General features: G+C 50.8%; 1 protein-coding gene across 4 annotated transcripts in view; it reads right to left on the bottom strand.

Annotated features, from left to right (window-relative positions):
- Window positions 1-726: 726 nt before the first annotated feature.
- The window catches only part of ABHD16B (abhydrolase domain containing 16B), an 83,082-nt gene continuing 67,623 nt past the window's right edge, over window positions 727-16,185 (bottom strand). For 2 of the 4 annotated variants that reach the window (XM_075011607.1, XM_075011608.1), the window contains one exon: window positions 727-3,480. In XM_075011607.1, the coding sequence (XP_074867708.1) occupies window positions 1,873-3,219 (1,347 nt within the window). In that variant the 5' untranslated portion in view covers window positions 3,220-3,480 and the 3' untranslated portion in view covers window positions 727-1,872. Of the gene's footprint in view, window positions 3,481-14,180; window positions 14,796-16,185 lie in introns of those variants that run through there. The other 2 variants (XR_012647858.1, XR_012647857.1) reach the window with 2 other exon arrangements.

Genomic DNA, 16,185 nt, shown 5'->3' with positions numbered 1-16,185 from the left:
CTGGCTGGCCACCAGGAGAGGCAGCAAGGTGGGGTGGAAGGTTCCAAGGAGCTGCCCGCTGCCTGTACCCACTCGCTGACCACAGCACGCAGTTCCTGCAGTGAGGGCAAGGATGTGGCAGGTTGCTCTCGGTCCCCCCTGCTCTCCTCCCTGGCAGTCCCTGCTACCTTTTCCCTTGCCTCAGGCTCCTGGGGGCCAGGCAGCCCCTATGGAGACTCACCATGCCCTTTGTGACAGCAGCAGCTCCTGTAAGGTGCCTCACACCCTGCCTCAGTCCCTGCAGGGGCTGCCAGGGCATAGGTCATGCCTGGGGTGTTCCCTCAGGTGCATCTAGCATTATGGAGCCATTTTCCGTGAAAGGGGCTTTTGATTTCACCCTGCCTGGTCTTAAAAAGCTAAATCCTCCTCCACCTTCCTGAGAGCTTCATCCCATTCCCTGGAGAGCTTTCCAATAGTCCCAGTTCTCCCTGTCTCTCCACCTAGACACCATCCACTCCTCTCCTACCAGAGCGTCTCTAGCCCCACCTCCAACCCCCTCCGCCCCCCGGGCATCGCTCCAGAGCCTCTCTCCTAAGGCCCTGTGCTGAGCATTGACGCTCACCCCACAGATCATGTCTTTAAAACCAGCTTGCCTGCCACCCACCCATCCACCCACCCACCACTCTCTCTGAGCAGGGCCCCAATGTTTCACACCAGAACAAAAAAGCAGTCACGTAGCACTTTAAAGACTAACAAAATAATTTACCAGGTGAGCTCTTGTGGGACAGACCCACTTCTTCAGACCATAGCCAGACCAGAACAGACTCAATATTTAAGGCACAGAGAACCAAAAATAATAATCAAGGTTGACAAATCAGAAAAATATTATCAAGGTGAGCAAATCAGAGAGTAGAGGGGCGGGGAGGGGGAAGTCAAGAATTAGATTAAGCCAAGTTTGCAAAAGACCCCCTATAATGACCCGGAAAATTCGCACCCCCAGTTCAAACCACGTGTTAATGTGTCAAATTTGAATATAAAAGAATGTTCAGCAGCCTCTCTTTCCAGAGTAGTGTGAAAATTTCACACCAGAGTTTCAAGAGAGGCAATAAGCAAATGACAGGCCTGTCTTTTCCCTATCTATACTAAATACTGACCGGCACATGCACAATCTGGTGCTTCATATGCAATGTGACCACTAGCTGAGAAATAGTCAAACCACGACTACGTTCTTAGACCCCTCACACCTGTGTAACCTAAGAGCCAGAGCTGGTATGTCTGCAGCAAATGTTAGCTCACCCCATGAGATTGTTGCATGCAAATGAAGGGTGGGGAGATGAAGAGGGATGGGGTAACGTACCTCTGCTGTCCCACTCCCAGGAGCTCTCATGCCCGGCGGAAGCTGGAATGACATGGGAACAGGAGCTGGAGGACAGAGTGAGTGGGATGTGTCATCACAGCTGTCCCAGTCCCACCACTTTACACAGTGATGTCACAATCCCATCTCTCAGGTCTAAAAGCTGCAGCTTAACAATGCCCTGATGTAGGGCAGCAATGAGAGGCTGGGAGGGGATCAAGGTGAGTAGGTGGACAGGATGAAAAGCTAGTCAGATCCTCCCCTGCCCTGCGACAGATTCCTGGGGGACCAGCTAGTGTCTGCAAATCATTTCCAATGTCATATAATCTTTTAACCACTTCAGTGCCATCCATCCAGTCCTCCCAGGAGAAATAAAGCCCCTTGGAGCCTCAGAGACTGTCACCTCACCTTTACTGGGCGCTCAGAGGGGAATGATTGGAAACACACGCGAGGAGTGTACTGAAGAGGGAAACCCAACATGTTCAGTCCAGCGTGTGCCCTGCTCTCTCTCCTGGGGTAATCATCCCACCCATCCCCAGCTATAGCTTCCAGGGCATCTGGAACTCATTGGGCAGTAAGAGAGACCAATGTGTGGCCTCCACATTTTTCATGTGCTTCCTGGCCAGAAAGAGGGCCAGCTGCTGCCTTCTCCTGGGGGTCAACTCCTTCCCGACCCTCCACGGGAAACTGTCTTCACCTCCGAGGCAGGATTTGTAGCTTCGCAACTTGCTGACACACCAGTCATCATCCACCTTGAAGCATCTGCACAGGGCCTCTTCCTGCGAAGGACTGGAGGCTTGCAGCCAGTGACAGACAACCGCCTCCCCTTCCCTGGAGAGGACCTCAGGGTAACGGTGCTTTAGCAACTGCAGGAGCAGCTTGTTGCTTCTGTTGGACCTGATGTCAGCCTGCTGGTTTGTGGAGCTCATGTGGGTGGTGGTGACTTCATCCTGAGTCCTCCGGATCAGGAGCACCGGTCCTGGGTAGCTGCAGAGCTGCTCAGCCACGTTGAGGTCGAAGTGTTGCCGCACCGTCTGGACCACCAGCTTGTTCCAGCTCTTGGGCATGACCTTCAGGGCTAGGGGGAGCAGGTCATCAAAGGTGGCATCCAGCACCAGGGCCCCCAGCTCCGGGTAGGTCTTGGCAGCCCAGGTGGCTGTGTAGCCACCCAGGGACCAGCCATAAAGGACAATGTCTTGCACCTGGAAACCCAGGCGGCAAGTGGCATACTGAATCACCACGTCCACCGCATTGGCGTCATTCTGTGGGAAGGGGAGGCCAGTGCTTCCAGCATAGCCCGGGTGGTTCCACCCCAGGGCTGAGTACCCAGCCTCCAGTGGGGTGAAGAGGCACCCCACTTCATAGAAACCCATATTCCCCTCACAGCAGATCACCAGCTGCTTCCCTTGCTGCTCCTCCTCCAGCCCTGAGCTCTTTCTCCTGTCCACAAACATGGTGTCGATCTTGTTCCCATCACGCGCCATCAGCTTGGCCCGCTTCCCATGAAACTCCTCCAGCAGACGAGCCTGGCCCTTCACCAGTAAAGGCAGCAGAGCTTTCTGTATGAGGTACAGGGAGCCTGGATAAAGCAGCCAGCGACCAAAGGAGTGAGCCACGAGGTAGCAGACCAGCTGGCGAGGCAACTGCTTCATCTTGCGGAGATAGTTACACTGGGCAGTCCTAGGCCTTTCACGTGATGCCAATCCCAGAAAATCCTCTCTGGCTGTGGTCTGGGACGCAGCCTTGTGGCCAGGGCTGCTACCCTTGTCACCTGCCTCGTCCCATCGGAAGTCCACAGGCCAGCTCCTGGCCTCAAAGTTGTAACTGGCTGTCAAATAGGTTTTAAACACATGGCCAAGTGCTTTAGTGAAGCATATAATGCACATAAGGGGAGCTGAGGATCTCGTCCATGCAAGAAAGAAACAGAAAGGACACAAGGAAAGGGAATCCAGGAAAGCTAGAAATCACAGGACACATTGCCGCCCAGGGCCTCCATTGGAGAGGTTCCCTTGCAGAAGTCAGCAGCAGCTTTGAGTTATTAGCTGGGTTACAGCCCTTCTGCCATAACATGCCACTTTAAGCGGATGTAAGCCCAGTGGTGTCCCCGAGCAATGCAGAGGCACTTCCTCCTGGCCCATGGTCTCCACCTGCCAGGTAAGCAAAGGAGCATAACAATGAGTGTAGTCAGACTCTATTATGAGCATGCACTTCCCTGAGTATGAGGCTCAGCTAGCAACTGGCAAACCAGGGTGTAGTTATCACTGAACAACCAAGACAGCTTGTAAAGTAACTACCGTGTGGGGTGTGGCTCTACAGGAGTCACTAGAGAGGAGACCTATCTACCCATCTATCAATTTATTGATCGATTGGTCAATCTATCGATCGATCTACCTATCTCAACAAAATGCAGAACTGCCCCTCACAGCCTAACAGCAGCCGTTATCACATCTCTCCCCTCCCCACGTACTTCTCCCAGGGTAGATCACAGACACTTATAACAGCGAAAAACAAACAAAAACCATTGTTTTTACAAATGATACCCCTTTGTTTGACCTCCAATAACCCTGTCGAGTGTAGGACAGCATTCACCTTTAACTTACGTAATCCCGCTACACAGAACTGCATATACCTTTGTGCCTCAGTAACAAAGATGTTATTAGACTCCACAAACAAAATAAAATTAAAAAAAAAAATTAAAAAAAATTGTATTGCTTCCCCCTTCAACGTAACTGCTTGCTGCTGTGATGTCCATCTTCAGGCAAAGAGACAGCTCAGAGAAAAGAAAAGAAAGAAAAGGATTGGTTTTTGAAGCTCTCTCGTTATTTGTTCTCAAATAAAGGCATGCTCCTCAGCCATATGGATCACGCCCAGTTCTCACTGGAGTCAGCACTTGGCATCTCCCAAGATCAGGCCCCAGGCCCAAGCAGTGCCACTGAAATGCAGCCCTCTCTGAAGTGGTGATGGTACACAGCACACCATGGAGGGGGAAAACTATTTTGCCTAGCAACCTGGTCAGAAACTCCACATTTCAGTGCTACAATATCATTCATGGTCATCGCAAGCAAACAGGGTTTTAATTGCTCATCCAGCCTGGAACTCAATGTAGTCCCCTTCAGAGGAGGAGGGATTCCTACTCGGTATTCGGGATGCAAAGGGTTCCAGTCATTTCATGCTTAAATCACTGTGTGACCCTGAGGCAACAGCCTTCAACTGAGCAGCTGACACAAGCTGGATGATGTACTGCTTTTACTGACTGGAAAACCCCCATTGTATCAGGTGAGCCAGATCCTCTTTTCTTTGTTTAGCGCCTGAACTTCTCCCTGCGTCATGCTGGAAGGCTGCGGCCTTTACCTTTCAGGCCAGCGCTCAGAGGGGAAGTGCCCCCATGACTGCAGGAAGTGTTCCTCTTTCTTAGACCTCCTGACACCCCCGACTGCTCCACTGCAAGGGTATCGCCTCCTACTCCTGAAAACTGCTGCTCACCCTGTGCAGCCTTCCTCTTTTCTCAAAACCTAACATAACCCCAAGCCCCACTGGGGTGACAGCTGTGGGGGGGGCACAGTTCCTCTTTCAGCACATCCAGTGTGGGAGAAGAGACAGGATCATCAAGTGGGCCAAGACCTTTCTGGGGAAGGAAGGTGCTAACCCAGAGCAGACAGACTGTCTTACAGCTTCTGCCCTCAGGGGGTGCTGCAGGGGCTGGGAACAACGTGGGTGACCTTTAATGGGAACACTTGTGAGTCCATTGGGGTTGTGATGGGGAGCACTAGGGAGTCCTGGCCAGGAGGCAGGGAAACAATGTGTAGTTCCAATCTCCTAGATACAACCTGGAAAACCTTCCTGCAGCAGGATTTGAGGGTTACTGGCTTCTTAGGAGGGACTTCTCTGCGCAGGAGGCAGTTGGGTCTGTCAGATCTCCAGTCTGTGACCCACGCAAAAGCAGTAGCTCTGGGATCAGAGGCACCGTCGCTGCTCTGAATAAGCAGAGCCCTATAGAGACCTCACATCCATTCCAAACCATGGTCAAGAGTGACAGCAAAAACCCCACATCACATTTCCTGGGGAACAAGAAGGAACAGGGGAAGTTCCCTCCTTCTCACCATTTCTTCCCCTGGAAAGATTCAAGAATTCCCCCCACCCGGGCTTGTGTTCTCCTATCCCAGAAGATTTTTCAGTAGTTTGTGATAGCCTTTGCTAACTACCAGAGCTGGCCCAGCAGGGCCCAGCCTGTAGGTGGGGCCCAAGGCAGGAGGCTAACTGCAGGGCTTGGCTGCACTATGGGTGAATGCTATAATCAATTACAGCATGGGTCTGTGAAGCCAGAGGACCCCAGGTAACCGCCTTGCTCACCTTGCCCGAAGGCCAGGCCTGCTAAGTACCAGGCTGGGGTAGAATTCCCATTTCATCTGTCATGAGGAGAACGTCAAACCAGAATGCCTGAAGTCAGGCTCTGAAAACCAGAGCTAGGCTCCTCCCCTCAGCAGGTGCTCTGTACCGCAGAAAACCAGGCCACCTCTATTTAGGGGCAATTCAGGAGTCTAACTTTAGCCTGCCTCTTCTGCAGATGTTGGCCCTAGTTTCTCCTTCATTATCACAACTATTTTTAGCCCCGTGTCCAAGACACATTTTTCAGTGGTTCTGAGCTGTTAAAAAACTTGCTTCTGCCAAAAGTGTCTGTGTGCTGACCCCTCTCTCTGTCACCGGCCTATCTCCTCATTCCCTCCCGTCTCTGTCGGGGGGTTGCCCTCCTGCTTTTACTTTGTTTTTCAGCCTCTCAATCATCTCCACTATTTGTTGGCGGTGTGTGTTCATTTATAGCCTTGGGGTATTTTTTCCCCCATCAGTTTTCAGGGGGAGCTTAGAACAGAAATCAGCCAGTTTAAATAGGATTCTGCCAGGCTTGTGAATACTGCAACACTTTCCCAGCCTCCAAACATAGGCACTGACTCTGGCAGGGCAGACGTGGAGAGTTGGGATGGAGTGTGGGGCAGAACAGGTGTCAAGCACCTGCCAGGATCTGAGTAAGCCAGGAAAGGAATTCACTAATACTACATTGCACACAATGGGTATGGGGTCAGCAGGAAGAGAACTCAGTTCTTTCTGCTGCAGAGACACAGAAACCTTGAGTGAAAGGAGAGCATGTTGGCAGTATAGGGATTATGGCACAAAATCAAGCAGGTCCGATTCCCTCCTGGGGATGGTGACGGCGCATACACATGCGAGCCAATTCTATACACGCTGGATTAGCATGGGTGCTAGTTACTGCCCACCCCAACTTTGAGATGGTTGCATAGCATCCCTCCTCCCACCTGAGGAATTTCACAAACCTCACTGGCCAGACCTGGGTATCGTTTTCACTTCATACTTTGTGGCTTAACAATAAAGTAACCAAAGAGAAGAGGAACTCTCCCTTCCAAGCACTGAACCCACAAGGAGCTGGAGAGCTGATGCCTGAGCTGCAGTCTGCAGTCTGGCAGAGCTCCCAAGGCTCAGGCATGGAGTGCACAGGGTTGTATCCTGGTTATGGCTCCACCAGCAACCTCCCTCGCCAGTGTCAGCAGGGCGGCACCACAGAGCAACTGGGCACCAATTGTTTCACTCACACGAAGGGAGGTTGGTGGCCTAGTGTCAAACCTGGAGCCTCTGCCCTCAAATTATGATTAAAATATAAGGACCCATGTTGCTGCCCACCCCCAGAGCCCTTCTTACCCATACACGGAATACACAACTGCATAAGGCCCTGAGAAATTATTATTTGGAGCACCACTGGGTCTTCGTTTTCTTCCATCTGCCGCGTCTTATCCCTGTTCTGAGGCTCCATTTCCTCCAGAGAGGGTATAGCTCACTTAAAAGTGAAGAAGCTTGCCAGACCTATGAGCAGAACCCCGAGCCTGTGAAAGAGCCATTCAAGTGGGAATGGCACCACTGAACAGACATTTGCTTACCCCTCTCAGTTTCTGAATTTTCACCAGCACCTTAGTTTGAAAACTGGTTTTAAAACGATTCACACACACCCCAGATGCCATGAGCCCAGAGGCGTCTCTTTAATAGTACTGAACAGGGCTCCAGGAAGCCTCAGAACCGCTCTGGCCAGGCCTCTGCAAGCCAGCTGTGAAGGGAAGAGCTAAGGTGGGGAGAGCCCCGTAGCATAGCATGTTTGTACAGCCCCTAGCACAGGCAGGGCCCTGGGCCCTGACTAGGGCTCCTGGGTTCTACAATAATGCAAATAATAATGAGGCCACTGCTGTGTTACCAGAGCAGGGCTGACATGGTAGCTGGGGCCTAGGCAGGGCGTGACAGCAGAGGATCCACTACCAACTTCCCCTCACCCGTCTGCCGTGTCCCTATGCAGCTGTGAGCAGAAGCACATCCACAATGTGGCGGGCTTGGGGAACCTCACAGGACCGTCTCCTCGCATCAGCTCTCCCCCTCCCACCGGCAGTGGGACCGGGCCTATCCTGCCATGTTCTGGAACCTTCCACCTCCACAGCGGAGGAGCTACCGGGAGCAGGGAAAGCTCCCCTGCTGCAAAGCCAAGCGCTGAAATCAGACTGGCTGGAGATGGGGGAGAGTCTCTTGAGAAGCTGTGGGGGTGACTGGGCCAGGAGGGAAGCAGGGCAAAATGGGATCAAAGGGTAAAAAGCCAATAGGTGGGTCAAATTCATCAAGGGGAGGGAGAGATAATTGATGGGGGCAAAAGAGAAAGCGGGAGGGAAGGGTCAGTAGGGCTCATGGCAACAGCTGGGACGAGTAGGATGGGAAGTTAGTTGGAAAATGAGAGGCCTGACCTGAAAAAGTAAAGAAACAAGAGCTTGGTGAGGCAGGAAAGGGAGGGGAGGTCCCCGCTACGCCCTGTTCCCAGGCCTGTTACTGGTACCGGGTTCCCTGAAATCATTCTCTGAGGCGGGAGGTCACTGCTCCTGAGTGAAATGAGGTAAGAAAACACCAGTGCCTGGAGTGTTTCTCCCCAGGGACGGGGCTGGGAACGGAGGCTGGCTGGGGCTTCCTGAAATCTTTAGAGCTTTATCACCAGCCCTTGTTTCTCCCCCCGGAGAAATTACTTTGCGTGCAACAAAAACATGTTTTCCTAAAGGAATGAGCTGAGTTACCTCTCGCTACAGGAAAAAATAAAATGTAAACCATCTCGGGCTGACCATTCTTCCTCAGCCTGCGTGGCTCCGGCAGGGCCAGGGAACCAGGACACAGGAGGGTGGCAGGCAGGAGCAACTACAAGGAGCTAAACTCAAGAATGTGAAAAAGGAAGAATGATGGTTTCAGGGTCAAGATCTAGGCTGGAGCCACAGGATGGCTGGACTCAGTTTCTGGCTCAGACCCTCCCTTGAGCAAGTCACAGGGGAGCGTTTTTAAGACGTCCGTACCCACAGTTGGGGCTGGGTTTTCTACAACCTCCCTCCCCCACCCCCTTGTGCTAAGTTTTTGAAAATGTGGCTCCTTATTCACGGGCCTAAATGGCCTTCAATCCGGGGGTTCAGTCCCCACAGCTGTAAAAGAGGGACGATTTCCTTCTCCTCACCTTCGGTCTCTCTTGTCCAGTTAACCTGTAGGCGCCCAATAGTTCTCCCTGTGTGTTTGCCCAACTCTTCACACAGTGGCTTGGGTGGGAGCAGTAGGTGCGATTGAAATAAGCTATAAAAGTAGGTTCCAGTGGTCTAATGGGTAAGGCATTAGCCTCCTAAGCCAGGGAGTGTGGGAGCAAGTCTCTGTTTGCATGGCAAGGGCGCTCTTTTTGGTGGGAGTGCCTAGATGCTATTGAAATAAATTATATAATAATAAATGTTAAGCTAGGTCAGAAGATGGGGAGGCCGAGTGCTGCTCTCCATTCTTCCCCCAATCTGCTGGTTGACTTTGGGCACCTTCCTCATTTCCGCTGTTCCTCTGGAAAACGGAGGTAACGGAGGTGGCATTCATTGCTCAGAAGCAGCCTCTAAACCACTGGACGAGTTACTGCCACAGCTGGGGAGAATCTGATGAGTTCAGGTGGTAAGCAGCTGCCACAGTATTAGAGTGAGGGAATCCAGAAGCAGATTGCTGACCATGGTCTCTAACTCTGCACACCTGGCTCCAGACATGCTGTGATTCACATGTGCTGTACCACCAGCAGCTGGGAATGCAAAATACAGGCCCAACAGCCATTTGGAAATTTGGCATAATAAAGTAAATAGGGTAAAATTTTCACAAGTACCTGAGTGATTTAGGAGCTGGTGTCCCATTTCTAGAACTGACCTTGGGTCAAATTCCCTAAAGAATTCAGAGAACCGAAAGAGGCTGATGAATTCATTGGAGTTAGGCCCCAAGCTGCCTTCTCAAGCTACCACTGGGTATCTATCTGAATCTTCAGACCTCAAATTATCTTTGAAGATCTGGCCCCTCGGCACAAGGAAGTTAGTGGACTTAGGTGGCTGTCACTTTTAGGCTGTTTTGAAATGCAGCCCTCAGCATCTGGAGGCCTTCCAGATATCAGAACTTCTGTACCCACTGCAGGAGGTTCTGGGAGACCCCCTATGAACTGTCATTTGCAGGTCTTGTTGTAGAACTTGTTTGATTTAAATCCATTTCCTCTCTCTCCTTCTTCTTCTTTTGTTTGGAGCAATAGTTCCTCACAAGCCATCTGCCACTTGGACAACCCCTTTCTGCTAATCGGCTCTAAGTTCCCTGGATCCTATCTGCTTCCTCTGGTCTGTATGGTCTGCTGGGTGGTTTGATGGGAGCAAACGTAGCTATCGCCCAAGTTTGCTGGGATATATGCACGGTGACAGCCATAGCTCTGGAGAGCCATCCCCAGGGAGTGCAGGTGGAGAGTTGGCTGTTGCTGCTGGGCTGTGCGGTGTCAGCTGTAATTAAGGTTCCGCTGGCATTTCCATTCTGAACGTGGTGCTGGGGGAGCGGTCAGCTTGTTTTGTTTTCTTAACGCAGGCATCCCAATCTGCAGCTAGCAACCACCCACCCCCACTGGCAGCCAGACGGCATCTTTCACTTTAATGTTAAAAAAAATGCACATCAATTCTGCCGACATTTTTGAGAGTAGGAAATGCAGCTCTGGGTTTCAGCCCCGACACCCTTACCGCTGGATGGGAACCAATGCCTCTTTCATACTCGGTCATGGGCCAACGCATCCGTTCCCCAGAGCCAAACTCTGGTCTATTCCGGGACATGCCATGAGCTGCCCTTAATTACCCCCATCTGCAATACCCCTTATGGGCTAATCCAGCTGTTGGGAACAGCCAAGGCACAGGAATGCCCCAGTTATGTGCTCTCCCTCACTGCCTCATGCCCCAGGCCACATGAGGTGGCACAAGGTTGGTTACCAACAGCTGTGCAGATGCCAGGGTTTGCTCTATACCAGGGCTGATCCCCCGGCGTTGTTCCAGGGGCTTGTGGCAGCTTTCCTTTCTGCCTTCACCAAAACAAAGATTCTGCACGGATGTTTGCCCCTTTGTGCTCAAAGCAGGCCATGCACCCATTATAACTATTCAAGCCACAGAACTAAAAGCCTGAGTCTCCTTGGATCCAGGAGTCGCTCTGGATTGACATTGTGCTCACGGAGGAGCTTTTTATTTGAAAATTAGCTGCTGAGGGCTAGTTCCCTGCACTGAAAAGGGCTCAATATTCCATACTAGTTAAACCCTTTCTCCGGCACACCTCCTTGCTGATTCTGCAGCCCCCTTCCCTCCCACTGCTCTGCAGGTGCACCTCAGCCCTGACCCACAGCACCTCTTGCTATCCTGAGCTCCAGCAGAGCCAGCTAATCACGCCTGCCTGTGCTTTAGCGAGCACCTCTCAACCCCTGCAGTTTGAATTCCTCCCTGAGTCGATTCTTCCTCAGCCAGGATCAGTTTTAAATCCTTTATTTTCCAAGGGGATGTCTCAGACCAGCCCTGACTGGGTACCAGCTTTGTGAGCATCTTTATTCCCAGCCGCCTCCCCAAAAGCTGCCACTTCTGTTGGTTCCCCTACAAAAGGATTTTCCAAGCAAGGCTGTCAGGAGAGAGCTGCTTTGCTGGAGACTTGGCTGTGCTGGGTTAATGGTGGGTGACCTGCGCTTGCATTCTATCTCCCCTGCTACTTTTGCATCCGTGATTCCCAACACTCCGGGTTAGTTAGTGTCACTTCTAATCCCCTAATGATTCCGGCAACTGTGGAGGCAGATGGGCCCTCCCACTGCCTTGCCAGATGACCCTCTCCCACCCCCTACCCCCACTGCTTGCAAGATAGCGTCCGTTTTACACTACTGACTTTGAACTCAAGCTCTGGACCCAGCTTCCCCATTCTGCGGGAGTCTGTTATGAATATCAGATTACCTGCTCCTGCCCCAGCTCAGAAACACCCATCTGCCTCAACCACGGGGCCAGCAAAGAGCTGCTGGCTCACGTGGGGCCATTTTCCAGAGTACCTCTGGGGAAACGTATCATTCAAAAGCAAAGACACAGGCCTGAGCTTGCCTCCACGGGCAAAACCCACAGCCACCTCCAGTCCAGAGCACTGGGCTGGTGGCTGGAGAGAACCAGCCAAGGAGAGAGGGGAACAGAGGGGAAAGAAAGAGCAACACACAGAAAAATGGTCCAGTAGCACTTTAAAGACTAACAAAATAATTTATTATAAATTAAGTTATAAAATAACTTATGACTTAAAATAAGCCTAAAACAGGCTCCATGTACATGTTCACCTACGTCTCCAGGGGTGAGATCTGGGCCTTCCTGATCGGCTGGAATGTGCTCCTGGAGTACGATTGGACGAGCTGCAGTTGCAAGGGCATGAAGCGGCTATCTGGATTCCATATTTAATCATAAATATGGAGCCTGTCTTAGGCTTATAACTTACAAATTATTTTGTTCCTCTTTAAAGTGCAACTGGACTGCTTTTTTGTTTTGATAGAATATAGACTAGCACGGCGATCTCTCTATTACAGAAGAATGGGGGGCACAACAGAGAGAGAGAAAGTGACAGACAGAGGGAAATGGGAGCAAAATACAGCCAGAAACACAAAGGAGACAGGAATTAGGGAGGCAGGAGCCAGACAGGGAAATGGGGAGCAGAGAGGGAGAGGTAAGAGCGGAAGTACTCTGTAAACTGTGCCACTCGGGAAGCTGGGGTTGGTAGAAAGGTGGGGAGAGGCTCCAGCCTCAGAGGAAATGCTGAGGGGATCTTCCTAGAGGATGTTAGGTTGGTAGGGCTGGAGAGGAAACAGCTGAGGCAGCTGCAGAACATCTGGCAACAGAGAGAACTCCCCAGGGACCCGGAGGACAGTATGACTGGCAGGCAGGCAGAGGAGGGTGGATCCTGCCTGCTCTTCACTTCCTGCATGGGCCTTGTTTACCAGATGTTTCTCCTTATTCATCTCTACCCTGCCCTGTCCCCACTCCCTTTATGTTGAAGGTGGGGCAGGAGACTCCCCAGTGCAGCACTAGGGCAGGCAGGGGCATGGATGAGGCCAGATGGCCCCACATGGTGCATCCTTCCTTGTGCTGAGTCAGTACTTCCATCCATACATCTGCTTCTCTTCAAACACTCGCCTGGCACCAGCCTCCACTAGTAATCCCAGCTGATGCATCTACCCCAGAGTGAAACACACCCTGTATCACCCCAGGGTAAACAGCCCCACTACTCCCTTCCTCCCAGGGTGACCCCCAGTGGCTCCTCTAATTTTTTTATCTATTGGCAGAATAAATTTTGTTATGGCAGCAAGGCATGTATGGTTGTGCACCACCAGCTGAAACACATCCTCCCTCTGTGGGTCCTCTGCTAATCAGCTGGGTGGCACTTGAATCTCTCCTGGGCAGTTGCCCAAGCGCTCAGTTTACAGGGAACCCCAGTGATCCCACATCCCCTCTTCCCCAGGAGGACCACTCCCTCAACTCCAGAGTGAACCTCCCCTCCTTTAGCTCCATCACCCGCCGGTTTAACACCCCCCCTCCAACTGCCTCCATTACCCTACAGTGATGACCTACAACCTTGGGTGAACCATCCCTCTCCCCTGTGCCCCAGTAACAGTCGCTCTCCAGCTGTTTTCCTGCCCCCCTCCCAAGTAAAACCAAACCCCCAATGCCAAATTACCTTGGGACCATCACCCCAGTCTCTTTGTCTCCTGTTGGTTCTGCATAATGAATGTTTATTTGCCTTGGGAATGGCTCATGCTGAGCACCACAGAGCTCCCTCCAGCCTACCATATGAGCTCTGGTTCCAGCCCAGGTCTCCGCTTGGTGCTGGAATTATTCCACCTGCTCCTCAAGTATGGGCTTCTGGGGGTGAGACTGTTCTCTTGGAAATGCTGTCGTGCAGAGATGTGCAGAACCTTTGGGTTCAGTCATAGAACATTGTCTGGGTGACCCAACGCCTTCCCTGATATTGGATTAAATTTCACAGCAGGCACTAATGCAAGCTGGTAAGCATTACACTGCAGGTAATGTCTGTAGAATTAGAGTCTGCCATGGCCTACTTATCCTCTGTCTTGTTGGCTCAGTTAGATGCAGTATTGTTTACTCCCATTCCTGACCTGTTGCTCAGTACTGTAAAATGGCAGTTGTTTCTCACCCCCAGGAAGTTGTTTTGATGGTGGAGGAAGGCAGGCCAGAAATCCCATCAGGTGCTGGCCCTGTATCGCAGGGAACAGTGTGAAGGAGAAGGAGGAGAGTGAAATAAAACGGTTGTGGATTTAAAACACACAAGAGGAGCTGCCTTTTATACACAAGAGGCAGTAACCCATAGAACTCACTGCCACATGATTATTGCAGCAAGCAGCGTGGTAAGATTATTGTTAAAGGATTATACACACACACACAAACTAAGAGTAGTTGCTTCCCTTAAACAAGCTGAGCGCTAAATAACCAGAGTAACCACAGCTAATGATCCAGGTACTAAACAGGTCAGCAGCTGGGATCAGGACACTCTTTCCCCTACAGTGTTGCACAATTAGGTGGATTATGTGGCGCTTTTGCCTTCATCTGGGCCATCTGGCACTAGCCACTGTCTAAGACTGAAGACTGGCCTAGATGGCTCATTGGCCTGTCCCAGCAGGGCCGTTCCGGTGCTCCTGGGAGACTGTGTTAATGACAGTTATGCAGACTAAATCCCCTCGTTCTGCTGAGCATTTATTTATTCTTTAGTGTCCAATCAGTGTGTCTTATCAGGTGTTCATTTAACCCAGGTTTCCCCTCAGTCTGGGGAAGGCATACAACTTGCTGCTTCTATCAGCGTTAGCCAGTGCTAAACACAGAGTCCGTTCCAAACAGGCCAGTAGTCCAGTTCAGGTTGCTTTCTTCTCTGGGCTGTAAATTCCAGATGGCCTCCGAAACCCTCCTCCCGAGAGCTGTCCCTAGAGGCCATTCCAGATTGTCCCAGTAATCCAGGGCACGATCTTCCCAACCTCAATCCACATGAATAAACAGGCTGCAGTAGTCCTCTACCTCTCTTAACCCTAATGCAAGTACGAGGGGTCCTGTGGCACCTTAGAGACAAATAGATTTATTAGGGCACAAGCTTTCGTGAGTAAAAATCCACTTTGTCAGATGAATTAGAGTGGAAATGCAAAGCAAGTATATAGGTAAGATGATTGTGCAAAAGAAAAAAATCCGTTTAGCTGCTATCCGTTGGAAGTTAGGGTGATCAGTCAGGGGAATTGTGGCCACTCAATGGAGCTGATGGGGAAATGGGACTGTCCTCTATAGAGTGTTAAGCAACTGTACAGCCTTAAATATCGGAGGGGTAGCCATGTTAGTGTGGATCTGTAACAGCAACGAAGGGTCCTGTGGCACCTTATAGACTAATAGAAAAGTGAGGCCTAATTGCATCAGTTTCAATTTGCAAATGAGCTCCAATTCAGCTGTTCCTTTTGTAATTGAGATTTTTTTTTAAAACCTCAGGGAGGTTAAAGGTTTATGTATGTTCCATTTCTTGATGTCTGATTTGTGCCCGTTTATCCTTTGGCGCAAAGATTGTCTGGTTGGGCCAATGTACATGGCAGAGAGGCATTGCTGGCACTTGATGGCGTATATCACATTGGTGGATGTGCAGGTGTTTGAGCCCCTGGTGGTGTGGCTGACGTGGTTAGGTCGTGGGATGTGATGGTGTCACTTGTGTAGATACATGAACAGAGTTGGCAATGGGGTTTGTTGCAGGGATAGGTTCCTGGGTAAGCGTTTCTGTGCTGTGGCTGTAGGTGAGTATTTGCTTCAGGTTGTGGGGCAGTTTGTAAGCAAGGACTGGCTTGTCTTCCAGGGCCTGTGAGAGTGAGGGATTGTTCTCCTGGATAGGTTGTAGATTGTCAATGATGCACTGGAGGGGAGTAAGCTGGAGGCTGTAGGTGATAACCAGAGGTGTTCTATTATTTTCCTTGTTGGGTTTGTCCTAAGTAGGTGAACTCTGGGTGCCTCTCTGGCTCTGTCAGTCTGTTTCGTCATTTCCCCAGGTGGGGATGTAAGTTTTAAGAATGCTTGAGAAAGCTCTTGTAGGTGTTTTTCTCTGTCTCAGAGACTGGAACAGATCCAGTTGTTTCTTAGGGCTTAGCTGTAGACAATGGGTAGCGTGATAGCTCCTGGATGGAAGGGAGAGGTTGATAGTGGGTGGGAACTGTTGAAATTCTGGCAAATGATAAAAGAGGCACAAATCAGACATCAGGAAAGGGAACACACATAAATGTGAGGTGGAACATTTAAACCTCCCTGGACATTCTGTTAGGGATTTAACAGTAGCCATCCTTCTACAAAAAACCAAAACAAAAGCAAAAACAAAAAACCACCTCGATTACAAAGGGCTGAATTGGAGCTAATTTGCAAATTGAAACTATACAATTAGGCCTCAATAAGGCTCTAAATTAATTAACACTCTAAAGAAGCAGC

Source organism: Carettochelys insculpta, chromosome 17, assembly GCF_033958435.1.
Source record: "Carettochelys insculpta isolate YL-2023 chromosome 17, ASM3395843v1, whole genome shotgun sequence".
In the NCBI taxonomy this organism is placed as follows: Eukaryota; Metazoa; Chordata; order Testudines; family Carettochelyidae; genus Carettochelys; species Carettochelys insculpta.
This window is presented reverse-complemented; position numbering and strand designations above follow the sequence as displayed.